A 14,250-nucleotide genomic window follows, 5' to 3' on the forward strand; every position below is an offset into this window, starting at 1 on the left:
AGTAATTACTCGGGGCAATGTGGGCATTGCTGGGGAGACCTCAGGCTGAAAGCATGTCCAGGAGATGAGCACAGCTCTGCTTCATCCCTCTTAGGAATCTGCTTCACCCTGGCCAGCCGCTCGAGGCCCAGCCAGATGGAAGTGAATGGTCATGCTGAAATTCGTGTCAATTGATTTTCCAGTTAACTTGACTTAACATGATTGGAGGCATTAGAGCAGAGAGGATATACCCGTTGTTCCAGTTGAGTTCTGTAGGCCTCAATTGTCATTTCAATGCAGAAGCAAGTTTTAGTTCCAGTTAGAACAAATGGTTCCTTAAAATAAAGATTTAATGGAAAGATTAATCCAGGGCCTGGGCAGAATCCCATTGTGTTCAGGGCCCCTCTCCCCACCAAGGCAATAGGCTTTGGTTCAGGGCCTGGAGGCAGCTCACAATGTATGGGCAATTTAATAACGAGAGATGACTCACCCACTGTCTGCTTTACAAAGGAATCTCAGAAATGGAGTATCACTGTGACAGAAATAAAACACTATTCACACACAGACCATCCCCTCACCCTTCCAAAAAAAAAAAATAAGCCATAAAAACTATATTGTCATTTCACTTGGGAGACACAAACCTGGTCAAATTAACACTCATTCAAATGTTTAAATTTACTAACATGATTAGATCAGAAAACCAAATCTGGAAAAACGGTTATGCTGAGGGGGTTTGAAGTTTGAATTGAGGCCTTTATCAATTTGCTTTTCATTTCCGAGCCTCTAACAGCCCCAGCAGAGCAGAAACCTTTATGTGGTGTCTGTTCTGAATCCTAGTCGTGACTGCAGCAAGCATGGGCTAAGGCTGGGGCAGGATTTATGCTAAAGGTCTTTCCCACTTCTCTTCATGCACAGCATGTCTTATGGGTCCCATGGATCCCATGCAAGTTTGTGTCCTAGCGATGCTTTCCACTCATGAACTCCCCCAGCACAGATCATATTCTGGGATATGAGAGCAATCCCTGACAGAAATATGGGAGTCCTCAGGCAATGCTCTCACTGAGGCCCTTTAAAGTTCTTTCCCCCTTTCTATCTACCATGATCTCTCCTGATCTTGAGTTACTGCCTTCATGGGTTTGTTTGGTGTCCTGCTGGGATTCCCAGAAGCTACAAATAACAGCCAGTGGCTTCGATGGATCAGGCTAGTACCTGAATGGGATATCTAGGGGCCATACTCCTCAATGATGGAAGAAGTGCTGAGCATTTCAGCTGTTACTGCAGAAGCCATTTGTCTTGGTAACCTTTACATTCCCTGCAAGTGTTCACAGGCAGGACACATAGGGCTGCGTCACCACTGCTGATGGAAAACATGAATGAATTTGGTAAGCTTTACTTAGATGTCAGAGTACCTTGAATTTCGAAGCTGAAATAAAAAGATTGAAATGACCCCAAAGTTTCTAATGCAGTAGCAGAATAAAGTAGGACTTTACAACTGAGACCCTGGTGTCAGAACTCCGTTTGATTTTCTCTGATGACTCAACCTATTTCACAAGCTATTTTCATATTCCTTATTTAGCAAACTTACTCATGTCTCAGTAAAAGCCTACGATGTGATAAAGCCAAGAAACCGTAATGTGTGGTACTGGTAACACCTCCCACGTAAAAAAAAATCCTACTTCCATATTTATGTGGCTCTGCAAATTGGTTCCTGCCTTTTTCTCCCCAGAGAGTGAGCTGGCAGTGTGTCTACTCTCCAATTAACATGAAGCTGTGAAAAGTAAAGATGGAGGGTCAAATTCACCATACCTGGGGCCTCACACGTTTTTTTTTTTTTCCATGTTACTGACACATTTGGACTTTGACTTCCCTGCAAGGCAAGTGTTGTTTTTAGCATACAAATGACAACGCCTGCAGAATACCTTCTTTATTCATGCTTTGTCTCCCAAAACAAGAAGTTCTCACCAGAAGGCAATAAGCTAAGAAGAGCTGCCTACCTTGTGGTGCTCAGGGCCTGGGGATGGGCACCTCAGGACCAGCTCACCATGGAGCAGGTCAGTTTTACCGTGTTTTACTGGTAAGGGTGCAATTTCTACCTCTTGGAAAGCTCTTTAGGCAGAAAGAAAAAGCTGGAGAAAGCCTGTGCTTTGTAACCAGAGTAGGCTGCAAATCACACCAGCAAATGTATGGACTAAATAGACACTTAGGGACACTTAAGGACAGCACCCACTCATCCAACTCCACCCTAGATTTCTTCACAATCAGAATTGCAATGATGTAAAAATAAGAATTTTTTTGGTGGCAGTTTCTTGAATGCTTTTTTTTCCCTTGGAGACAGAAAGGAAAGGCAGCATGTACAAAGCAGAGCCACAGGCTGAGCAACTGCTCCCGTGCTTGCAACATAACTGCTCCTTGCAAGCCTAAAAGCAAGGGACCAAAAGCTACATGGCACCAGCCATGTTCAGTGCCCCAGTATCTGGAACAGGCCCCAAGAGGCTCTGAGCTGGGGGCAGAGGTCTCACACTAACACTGAAGTAGTAGAGCAGGGACCAGCATGAGCATGGGGACACAACCCTCTGGGAGGCATCATTTGCATCCTACTCTGACTTGGATGCTGGAACTTCCTTCTGCCAGAAGGAGCATGAATTGAGACCAGCCAAGAAGAGGGGGACCTCTGACCTGAGCAGGAGCATAAATGTGGGTCTCCTGTGTCCAGGCATGACAATAACTCCTCTTCAGGCTCCCACAGGGCTGTGGCCTTCTATTCTTGCTGAATCACAGCTGAGCATCTCCCCCTGCTAACACTGTCCACCAACACACTGTGCTTAAAGCCCAGGATGAGAGCTCCCTTCCAAACACAAAGCAGCTCCCTCCCCTCTCTGCCTGGCTCCTCCACCCGGTCTCTGATCTTTTCCAGCTACCTTGGTCAAACCTGTCAAGGTCAGCAGTCTCTCTGTTAACCCCTTCAGCCCACTGCCTTATGAACTGCAAGTATTCCATCATTGGCTCTGCAGAGGGTTTCAGCCTTCTCATCCTTAAGAAACATCCGGTTGTCCACCCAGAAGGGTTTAGTGCAGTTTTAATGAGAACTGTTGGCTGCTCTGTTTCTGTCCAGGTTGTAGGTCTCAGTATACTGTGGACATGGGCACTCTCACTAAGCTCAACAGCCTTCCTGCTTGGGTGTTTGTGTGGGCTGAGAGGCAGACAACCTTTTCCAGAGCTCCCCAAGGGGACCAATTAGGTCTTCCAGAAAATTAATTGTTCTGCTCTTACTGTATCATCTGCCTTATCTCCCTGGCTGCTGGTTCCCATGTTCAGGTTTCCCAGAGCCCAGGCAGGGCTGCTGACACATCCCTCTGACACTGGGGAAGAAATCCAAGGCATCTGTCAGATTTGCTTCCCTGGGGATAAGAAGTTACAAACGGATGCGTATGTGCACACATGCTGTGTAACCCAGATATTTGCCATAGATTTTTCAACTTGATAATTTGGAATTGCAGATAATAAATGTGCTGCAGTGATGAGCCAGAAAAAGCCTAGAAAATTCAAGATGAAGAGAGGCATGAAATGCATCAGACATCTAACTTAATCTTTTTTTGTACATAAAAAAGTGAAAATGTGAGTATTACCCTCATGCCCTAGCTCCTGGCACCCAGAGGTGCTGTGTGTCACAACAAGCTTCACTCTAAGGACCAGGGCATGTAGCATCTCTTGTCATGGGTTGGAAGGAAGTGGGGGCTGTGCCTAGTTCAGATTTTCATCTCAGCAAGATGGTAAATCTTATATAAAACATGCATGAATCAAAACAGAAGTGCCTGCCTGGCTGCTGGGAAGTGACGCCACTGTGACTCATGTCATTCTGTTTAAAACAATCCTCCCCCTCACCTTCTCCCCTCTGTAGTGATGCACCTTGGTGGCTTTTCAGCACACAGCACAGTGATACTTTCCCATCTCTTCTACCTTCTCACACCACTTTTACACCATAGTGTTTTTCTTAGGTGACCTTTCCTGCCACCAAGCTCTCCCAAAGCACTCTCACAGATCACTCCAAGTACAACAAGCAGCTTTATTTTCCTGGCATTTTTTCCTTTATTATTTTTTACACATCATAAAAACCATTGCAGGTTTTCTTTCACATTCACGAGATCTCTTGGAAATTATTGCCATTTCCCATACATATTACATATTAAAAAATAATAAAAAGGTCAACAGACATAGACACTCATTCTGAACTCCTTGTGGACACAAAAGCCAATGAGAGCAAGACAGAAATAATTTTTTCTGGACAAAGGCTGACTAGAAGTGACCACACACTCTAAGCAAGTCACATAACACTGAAAAAGACCACTTGACCACACACGGTACACAAATGGGAACACTTGGGAAGGGATGGAGAAAAAGTTGTCTTGGAGCTGAAAGCTTGTCAGGTTTTTTTGGTGTGAAGTCCAGCAGTTACAGTGTTTTACAGTGTTATCTGATGGGATGAGGATGTGATGAGGATTGTGGAGACATTCAAGTATTCTAGGGCTGTTCTTAAATAACAGATGGGAGGATAATAGCTCAGCAGGGTAGCTGATAGATGTTAAGTCCCTGCTCTACTTAAAAGCACATCCAGTACAAAGGCAAATATAGAAGTACAGGAAATGCCACACCTGAATGGACCCAGTGGTTGGGGTTGGTATCTAGTTACACTGTGGACAATACCTGACACTTCAGAGGCTGGAGCAGAGAAGGGATTTCGACCTGGTTGTGCAACAGTGTCCTGGGAAAGGCGCTCCCTCTCCCCACTCCAGCCTTTTGCTACCTGAAACATAACACAGGAGAGAGGAGGAGGAAAGCCAGAGAAATATTTGAACAAATATTCACTCCCACCACCTCTGTGGTTGCAAAGGGAGTGCTTTTTGTTTTGCTTGCTTCCCTGCTGCTGCTGTTTATTGCTTGAAACTTTAAATAAGGGTCTTTTCAAAAATAAAATTGGAAGGAGATGGGAACTGAGAACATACTAAACGGATTTCTCATTTTTCCCCAGGAATCTGGAAATACAGTAGTGGGTGCACGTTGTGTGGTTAAAAACCTAAAAAAGCACTTTGTATTTTTTTTAAAAAAAGGACAATAAAAGTTCAGAAAACTTGCCATGCTTAGACCACTTGCATCTTACAGCATATGGGAAGTATGACCCATGACAACCACTCCATCTCAGAGTAAGTGGATGAAGTTTCTCTATTGCACATTCATGAAATGTTCTTGTTGGGGATCACAGTTTGGATCAGGACCACTCCAGCTCCAGCTCCCCACGGTGTTCAGCAGGACGAAGATGCCGTCATTGGGCTGAGCTTCAGCTGGTGGACAGGAGAGTGGATGGGCACAGAACTCAACACTGAGGTAGGAAAGGCAAAGCATGAGCCCTCAAAGTTTTTACCTAAAGTCAGTTCCTCCGCAAAGAAAGACGCAGCTTCTCTTTTGCATGAGGTGACGGGGGGGCTGGGGGTGGAAGACAAGATCTCTGACTCGTATTGTAGCAACTGGCCCATGAAACCAAAGTTTGGTGAGATCAGGCTCCGGCGCTGCTTGATGTAATCGAAGGCTTCGTCCAGGCGCAGCTTCTTTGTCTTCATGAGATAGGCCATGCAGATGGTGGGGGAGCGCGAGATCCCCGCCTCGCAGTGCACCAGGATCTTGCCGCCTGCTCGCCTGACGTAGTCTGGGGGGAAAACCATTGCAGACATCAGCTGTTGTTGGGGATGGAGAGGATGCTGTGACACACCCAGTGCTGGGGGGGCACAGCCAGTCTGCCAGCAAGGACAGGCACTAAGGGTGACATGGAGATCAAAAGACAAGTAGGACAAAACCTAGCTTGTGGCAGACCTGAGCTGGGTTTCAGAATCTGTGGATCTCAATTTGGTTCTTTTTGCATTTTTTAGGAAAGTCCATCCCTGTCTCCTTCCTTGTGCCTACTATTCTTTTGGAACAACTGACATTGAAGAACATGGTGATGCAGGCAGTGCTGTACCTGCATTTCTCTGCCTGCAGCTCAAATGTTGTGCAAAGCTCAGCCTGGCCAGGCTTCCACTACCTGGTCACTCAAAAACTGCAGGGGCTCTCATCATCTTTGCTAAAACAACAGTATTTTTCTTCAAAAACCTAAGTGCCTGCTTGGCCAGTTGGCAGCAAACAGCAGTACCAGGAGGTTCCCTTGGGTGGAGAGGCTGAGCTCAATCCCTGGGGCCTCACCACAAAGCACACAGGCACTGGTAGGCAGTTGCTAATTACAGCCTGGTTAAAGGATGCTTGGACTTAAGTCAGGATATAAATGGCTTATGCAAAGCACCCTTTTTACACAACAGGAGCCACTGTGGTTACTCACACAACACAATGATTGTTATTAGATTAAAGAGAATGTGCTTAAAATAAGCCCTTTCCACACAAAAACACTGTTCAAAAAATAGACTTTTCTCTGCTCTATTGCCTTGAGCAACGTGTTCAAGCTCCAATTTATGGATAACTGTGAGTGTAGTGCTCAGGGAAGCACACAGAGCTGAGGAAGTTATCATTTGCCTGACTCCAATTGTCTGCCAGGGGACTGCCACCACGACCAGTTATATTTAGCTACTGCACAAAATAAGGAAGACATGGATTTGAGTCACCCCCAGCATCTACACCACACACGCAATTTTAAAAGAAAGTGAAAATTAAAGTCGTCCTCAAAATCTGGGAAATTTCCAAGCAACTCAACATCTATCAGAAGGGGTTGAGAATACGACAGAAAGGTGCCATAAATTATTATTTCCCTCAAAGGTGTGAGATATCCCTTGCTGGGAAGGGGAAGGACTCAGAGAGCACCCTCAGGTCAGGTTTTTGTAACTCTGCCTGCACCCTTGAAGGACTCAAACTCAGCTGAGCAACGAGCCCAGCAAGTCTGTAACTGTGTTTTATTCTCTTTCTCTCTTGACTATTCCTGGAGAGCAGCAGCACATTTCAACATGATCTCCACCCAGGCTCAGGCTTCTCCACCCCACCAAACCATCCTGTGCTTCTCAGGGAGAATCCTCCCTCCTGTGGTCCCTGGCACAGCTCATGTTCGCTCACCCACTCAGCCGGATGCAGGAACATTTGAAACTAAATAGCACAAACTTTTCTAAAGCCTCCTCATTTGTTTGCATTGGGGTATTTGATTAAAGAGTGAGATACCAGTGTGATCAAAAGGAGGAATAGAAAGAGCTCTGTGATAAGAGGGACAATGGATTTTTAAGACCCCACCTTTGGGATATCTCAGCACAGTAAGGCAATAAGATGACTCTGCTTCACCTGGTTGAACTGGGATTTTTTCCTTCACAAAATTCAGTAGACTTCAATGTGTATTTTATTTTAAAATTAATTAAATTAATTTTTAATTGATTTTACAAGATCTGAAAATTTGTTCAGTTGTACCTACCAATGAAGTCTATGGCTTCCTGGAAGTGAGAGCTGATGTCTGCTGTGTGACTGTCCTCCACTGGGATCCACTTGTAGCAATACTGGTCTTTGAAGGACTCTGAGCTTTTCCTGGAGACATTTAGCAGGGCTGTGATGTGCAGGTTGGCGAGAAACTCGCACTTGGAAGCATGATAGGCACTACCAAGGTAGAGAAAAGGCAGGATTTCGACTGGACCACCCTGGAAGAGAAGGAGCAGAAACATGTAATTCTTTTTTCAAAAGTGGTCAGACCCAGGAGTGACCAAGGGAGCCCATGAGGGTGTCTGCTCCCTCCCTCTCTGGCTTTTTTGGACCCCAGTGCTGCTGGCCAATGAATCAGTCCCATGGCAAAGCCCACACATGAAAAATGTTTTAATTTTCTTGTCCACATCTGCAAGGTGAAAAGTCAGATCCAACCCACTGGTGTGCAGGATGTTTGTGGCTTTCTTTAAAGTGCTGCCCCTCGCAGTGCATGCCAAGTGCTTTCATCTGGGGTGCCCATTCGCACTGAGGCTTTACTGAAATACGGGCAAGGCAGGGAGGAAGATTAGGGCAGAGGAAGAGGCTGCTTTGGCTCAGCCAGGGCTCAGCCCCTCTGATCACATCTCCAGAAGTGAAACAAAGAAAAAAATGGACATAGGCTCCCCATTGCCCTTCACCCCACACCACTCTGGAGCACAGCCCCTGCTGTGTCACCCACCCCAAGACATCATCTCAGTTCCTCCTTCCTCAGCACAAGCAGAGGCTGGATGATGAGAGGGTGAAAGAAAAAACACTGTCTGACACCGCTTTCTGAGCTGGCAGGTAACTTTCCATGATGCACAGGAGCTGCTGCCATCCCCCAGCTGCAAGAAACTGCCTTTCCACTCCCCCTGAACAGCCCACACGGTGGGTTCCCATGCATGGGGGACAGCTGGCAGCCAGCCAGGGTGGCAGGAGGATGCCTGGTGTGGGAGGTTCTCTCAGGAGAGCAGAGAGGCATCACAGGGGGACTCCCCTGAGCAGCAGGAAATGCACGCCCTGGCGGAAGCGTCCTGACCGCAGGGTGACATCTCGGAGAGCACACAATCCCCGGGCTGGGTGGGCACACCATGACTTCCTCTGTGGAAACCCCACTTCCCCAGTCCAATGGTGGGTCTGGCTTCTCAGAGGCACTGGCCCTTTGCCAGCCTCAAATTCCTCCTGGGATCTCACAGGAGTCATGGGCAAAAAGTGCTCCTTTGTCTGCTGGGAAAGTGACACTCCTGGCTGCCTCTCCCCTGCCCATTCTCAGTCTCCTGTGGAGGTGAGAGCAGCTGATGGCTCATGCTGTCTGGTGTGTGATAAGAGAGTTCATAAATACAGTTTTGGGGATAGATGTTTCACCACCTTCTGTCATGTAATTTTGAAGCCAGGCAGAGGTGATGCTGACCAGAAGCACACAAGGGCCACTAATTCAGCACACAGGCTGTCAGCCTGGACTGTGACAACTTACTGACAGCCCACAGCAGCACCAGGGCCACTGACACCCTGCCAGCCTCCCACAGAGCCTGGTGGGAGCAGGGAGAAGTCCCGAGGGGAGAGTCACCCACCACAGCTGTGACACACACCTGGTCGTAAGCAGGTTTGTGGTTGGCACTCTGCTTCTCACAGTGGCTGGCGAGGTTTCTCTCTGCCTCCATCCTCTCTGGGGAAATGAGTTTTCCATTCACGCAGCACTCAGGATATTGAGAGTTAAAGGTTTCGTATCCCCCTGGGGAAACAACAAAAAGAAGGATATGAATATTTACCCTCCCAAGGCTTAATTCAACTGAAGGGCAAATGAAGCTCCAGCACTTGCAGTGCAGTGAGGTAGCAGTGTCCAGCAATGAGCTCCAGGGGAGGGTCACGAAGGATAGTGCTCCTCTGGGAAAACAGATTTGCTTAAAAGACTTTGGGCACCCAAGGAAAAACCAATACCACTGATAATTATTAACTTGCTAAAACCCAGTGAATTCAGACTAAAGCTGTTAGCAAACGTAATTCTGTAAGTCTAGCAACCATTAACTCCTGTACAGTGGGGACTAAATTCCTCCCCCCCTCCAGGTTTTATACATGAGTGCTAATACCAGCATTTGAGGCAGAGATTTCTGTATTCAGGAGTAATCTTTTCTAAACTTGTCATTAATATATACACTGTGACAGCACACAATATATTTTATTTGCATTTTTAAATGGACATAAACACAAGAGGGGGATGCTTGCATCTGTCTCATTAATCACCACAATGCACGAGACAGTGAAGTAATGAAGATGGTCCCACTGAAACCAATCTATTAAATAACAGCTATAAAACTTAATGAAATCCTGTGACAGCATTTGACAACTGAATAGCCCCATATGAGCTATTCTGCATGGTTAAGTACTGCGTTCATTTCATTCAGTGTGCTGCTAATGAAAGGGAATTAATCCTATTACTACATTGTTACTCAAAGTTTGTCGTCAGCTAAATGGCTGCCTGTTTCTAGGCTGGGAATATTCTGCCTGGAAGCACATCATCTCCAAAATGAACCTGGATAAGTCAGGTAGCAGAAGCAGCCTGGAAACGTCAGTGGCGTGCCACATGTCTGCCACCTGTGCTTTTTCAGAGCAGAAATGAATGGCTCATGAGCAGCTACATTCAATAATCCTTCAGTGTGGCCCTCAAGTAAACAAGGCTTGGAAGGCAAAGGCTCCGGTTGTGATTCATTCACCTGCGACTGTTTCAGCCTGATAAGCTCTGTCAGTGTGGGTGCCAGGGTGCAAGGACGGATTTTGAAACAAGGGAAGCGCTGAAGATCAGAGCAGTGGCAGGACCCTCACTGCCAGGCTGGGTGGTACAGCCACCTCTGACACTGCAGCCCCACAATGCCGGTGTCTCATCTGTTTGCAATGTTTGAGCAGATGTGTGCTCAGATTCATGACATGCTACTGTCGCCTACTCATTCCTGCCATGGGGTCCTCGTGTTGCAAGCGGCCAGCGTGATCCAAAGCCCGCTGATTGTGATGTAAGTCTGTTTTCCATGACAGAGGGCTGGAGAGCGACTTTGCAGTAAATGGGCAACCAGCACCTGCACCTTTCCTCCTACCCCAGCCACATTCTGCCAGCTCATCGCAGAGCTCACAGCATGAGGCAGTGGTCAAAGCAGTCGAGTGACCGTGGAGACCATGGTGGTGGTGGGAGGTGTTTGATAAAATGATATCTGCAACAACTGGGTTGAAAAAATGATATCCCTAGCAACTCACAGTGTGAAATAACAAACACGTGAAGCTCTACAGAGTTCCCTGATCTCCAACTGCCCTTCATGGGGTGAACTTTTAAATCCTCTTGTTTTGCATAGCTGACCTGATATTCCCCCAACCCCCCAGCCACTGCCATCGCATAAGAAAAATATGTTCAGTTTATATAAATAGCCATGATCTCAATTTATGCCCTTTGTTGTTGTTTTTACTCTTGAATGAACACAGAAATCTGCTCGAGCCAAACAGGCATGCATGTCTCTAGTCTCTTGGGGCAGCTAACACATGCAGCTGCTGAATGGTTAATTACAAGCCTTGGGGATCAGGATATTTGCAGGCCATTCTTACAGTGAGTCATCTGCTCATCCCATCCTCCAGCAATCTCCTCTCTTCCCCCTCCTCACTCAACCTACCTTCCCTGAGGTCATTTCTGCAAATACTCAGTTGCTCATCATGGAGAGCTGAGCTGCACTTCCGTTTAATCAATAAGTAATAGAATCGTTATCAGCGCCGGGGGAGGATCCGTTATTTTATCTTCCTTTTCCCCTGACACACAACCACTCTCACCGTGCTGGGGCTGAGCTCACCCAGAGTGAAACTGCACCTACACAGATGAAAGATGCGACCCTGCAAGCCATAAAGCAACAGAGGGAACAGGGCCTGGCATGCAGTGACTCAGTTCCAGATGCTCTCTCAGGGACCAGATCCTCAGGATCTCGATGACCTGATGCTCTTGATGACTTCCTTATATCTTACTGCCACGAGACCCCCTAAGCATTTAAGTAGCCAACACCTCGCCCCAGCTCTCCATGCCTAGGGAGAGCAGAAATACCAGGGGAAACATCAAGGAGGATTTTTCCTGGTGTTTTTACAGCCTATTATTTGCAAAGGTGGTAGCAGAGTCCTCCAAAGGACCCTTTCTCCTGCTCAGAACTCAGTGTTCCAGGGTGATTTATATCCCCAATGTGCCAAGGAACTTCCCCCAGGCCACAACAGCTTCCTGGGGGTCTGTGGCCCCAGTGAATCATTAGTGCTGCCCACTGAGTCATGGGCCTGAACATACAGCCCCGAGCACTTCCAGCAAAGCCAAAGGAAACTGCAGCAGGAAAAGCAGGAAACTTTCTCATACACTGAGAGGAAATGTCTTTAGCCTCCAATCGACAGGCTTTCAAGATGAGACACTTCACAACTGACAAGTTGTAGAAAGCAGAGCCTACATTAACCCCTCATCCCCGATAAACTGCCCACAGCCACAGTCACCACGCCAAAGTGTGGGGCTGGTACACGAGGAGGAAAGGATGATCAAAAGATGATCGTGTGGCCAAACAAGCAGTTGGAGGGTCAGCAGAGCTTAATTCGGCCCCTAGTTTACCACAGACTTTCCACCATGACCCTGAAGATATTTCTTCACTTCTAGTTTAGTGTGGTCCCTAAGGATCTGAATGACACAGTGCCAGTATTTCTACCCTCCGGCAGCAGAATTTGTGCGTTTGTGGTGACTGCTAGATCCAGCAAAGGCTGACAGTGACTGGACAGAACCAGGGTGGTGGAAAACAGTCGGGGAGCATCCCCCAACCTCGGTACCAGGCAATACACAGGCTGAAGATGCCTCTACCCCAGCGGGAGGTCGTTACAAAAGGCAGAAACCGGGTACATCAGGATAAAAACTAGTGACAAAAGGCTTATTAAAAGCGAATTAACTCCGGCCCATTAGAACACAGAGGCAGGCTTTATTCAAGAAACAACGCCTTGTTTTCCCCTCCCTTTTATGGCCTCATGGTATGGCAAGGGGGTTTTTGGAAACTCCCGTCTCGGCGTGGTGCCGCTGCGGGAGCCCCGCGGCCGCCGCGAGTGCGGAGCTTCGGGCGGAGCGGCCCCGCCCGGGCACGGCCTCGCTCCGAGAGCGGATGGGGCTGAGCCGAGAACACCGAGAGGGCAGAAGGACAAAGGCGCTGCCAGGAGTGGGGGGGGAGGCAGAGGCGAGAGGACAGGCAAAGGGCGGGCTGCTATGCTCGCTATGCTATTTATCGTTTTATTAGCCCCGGTTGCACGGAAGGAAAACAAAGAACCGCAAGCGAAGGGCTGTAATACACGTGAGGGGAGGAGGTATTTCTGTCCCCTGACGAGCCCTGGAGTTTCGGCTCGAGGTTTCCCCTGCCGGGTCGATGTGCCCGACGGAGAGAAACCTCTCCGCGCTCGGTGGAGGGGCGGGCATCGGTCTTAGAGTTTCGGGCGCCCAACACGGGTGTCCCCGTGTCACCGGGCGGAGAGCGAGCAGCGGCGGCCTCGTCTCTCCTCATATCCGCAGGGCTCATTTTGTTTCCCACGCAGCGCCGATATCTCTCCCCCTTTATTAATCTGCAACTTTTGCTGTTCTTTACTCAGCTTTCCCCTCAGCCTCTTAAACGTGTGGCGGGGGTGAGCGGAAAGGCATTTCGGCTCAGCCCGCAGAGTCTATCCGGGATTTATTTTCAGTAGGTGGAAAAGAAACAAAATCCCGGTGTTACCTCCCTGCCCTCCACCAATAATCAGGTTCACTGCAGGGCGAAGGAAAGGGAGCACCTCGGGGCCGCCGCCAACCAAGGCGGCTTTGAGGGTCGATCGCGCCGCTCTCCCCCAGCCCCTGCCCCTCGGGTCCCCGCGATCCCTCTCACCTTTCAGGAAGCAGACCCTGGCCCCGGCCTCCGGCAGGCTGGAGAGCAGGGCATTGAGGACGATCTGGGCTGTGCTGTCCTTCTTCAGCTTCTGCCAGTGGCCCGTGTCCTGGTCCAGCACCACCACGGCCGCCAGGCGGGCGGTCCCCGCCGCCCCCTCGCCCCCCAGCAGCAGCCGCGCTCGGGCGGCCGCGTCGGGCACCACGAAGTGCAGCGGCACGGCCCCGCCGCGGGCCCGCCGCATCACCACCGAGTTCAGGTTGACGTTGAGCGAGCCGCGGAGGCAGGAGGCCGAGTAGGACAGGTAGGGCCGGCAGTCCAGCACCAGGCAGCGGGAGGGCTCCTTCCGCAGCAGCTTCCGCAGCTGCCGGCAGTCGAGGGACGTGACTTTCATGCCGGCCGAGGGTCGCGCCCCGCCGCAGCCGGGGCAGGAGCGGAGAAAGCGGCAGGAGGGTGCCCGGCGCTAGCGCGGAGCCGGCGGCGATGGGACGGGACGGGACGGGACGGGACGAACAGAGGCACCGCGGGGCCGTACCGAGCCCGGGCAGGGAATCCCGGCCGGCGCCGCCGGGCATTTATATGAATGGGAGGCCGGGCCGTGACGACACTGCCCAAATAAGGGGAGTGACGCGCCCGCCTCCCAAACATGGACATCCCCCGCCCCGCGCGCCGCCCCCTGGCGGGGATCCCCTCCCTCCCTAGCGGCGGTAGGTCAGCATCGGAGGCAGAGGAAGCTGAAAAACGCTGCAAAAATTCTCCACTCATCGGCTAAGGCTCATCCCGACATCACCCCCGCCCCCTCCCCAGCGCGTCAGGAGAGTAGGGAAGCGTGCCGGGGGGCGGAGGAGAAGGAGGGAAGGGAGGAAGGAAGGGCAGCGCTGGGGCAGGCTTCTCGCACCAGGTTGCGAATGGAGTTTCAGTTCCCTTTATT

At 49.5% G+C, this 14,250-nt stretch overlaps 1 protein-coding gene across 1 annotated transcript; it reads right to left on the minus strand.

The window, feature by feature from the left end:
• Positions 1-4,028: 4,028 nt before the first annotated feature.
• Positions 4,029-13,812, minus strand: DUSP5 (dual specificity phosphatase 5). The gene is made up of 4 exons (XM_033066801.2): positions 13,320-13,812; positions 9,018-9,160; positions 7,409-7,628; positions 4,029-5,677 (listed from the first exon to the last, which is right to left on the minus strand). The coding sequence occupies exons 1-4, from the start codon at positions 13,711-13,713 to the stop codon at positions 5,277-5,279; spliced, it is 1,158 nt and encodes a 385-aa protein (XP_032922692.1). The 5' UTR covers positions 13,714-13,812; the 3' UTR covers positions 4,029-5,276.
• Positions 13,813-14,250: the final 438 nt, after the last annotated feature.

Source organism: Catharus ustulatus, chromosome 8 (assembly GCF_009819885.2).
Source record: "Catharus ustulatus isolate bCatUst1 chromosome 8, bCatUst1.pri.v2, whole genome shotgun sequence".
Taxonomy (NCBI): Eukaryota; Metazoa; Chordata; class Aves; order Passeriformes; family Turdidae; genus Catharus; species Catharus ustulatus.

Excerpts from the sequence above, each read along its gene's own strand:
- DUSP5 (XM_033066801.2), bottom strand. The coding sequence starts at position 13,713 with ATGAAAGTCACGTCCCTCGACTGCCGGCAGCTGCGGAAGCTGCTGCGG. Across the intron at positions 7,629-9,017 it reads ACAAACCTGCTTACGACCAG|GGTGGTCCAGTCGAAATCCT; the intron begins GTGTGTGTCACA and ends CTTCTCTTCCAG. Across the intron at positions 5,678-7,408 it reads GGAAGCCATAGACTTCATTG|ACTACGTCAGGCGAGCAGGC; the intron begins GTAGGTACAACT and ends TTTTCCCCCCAG.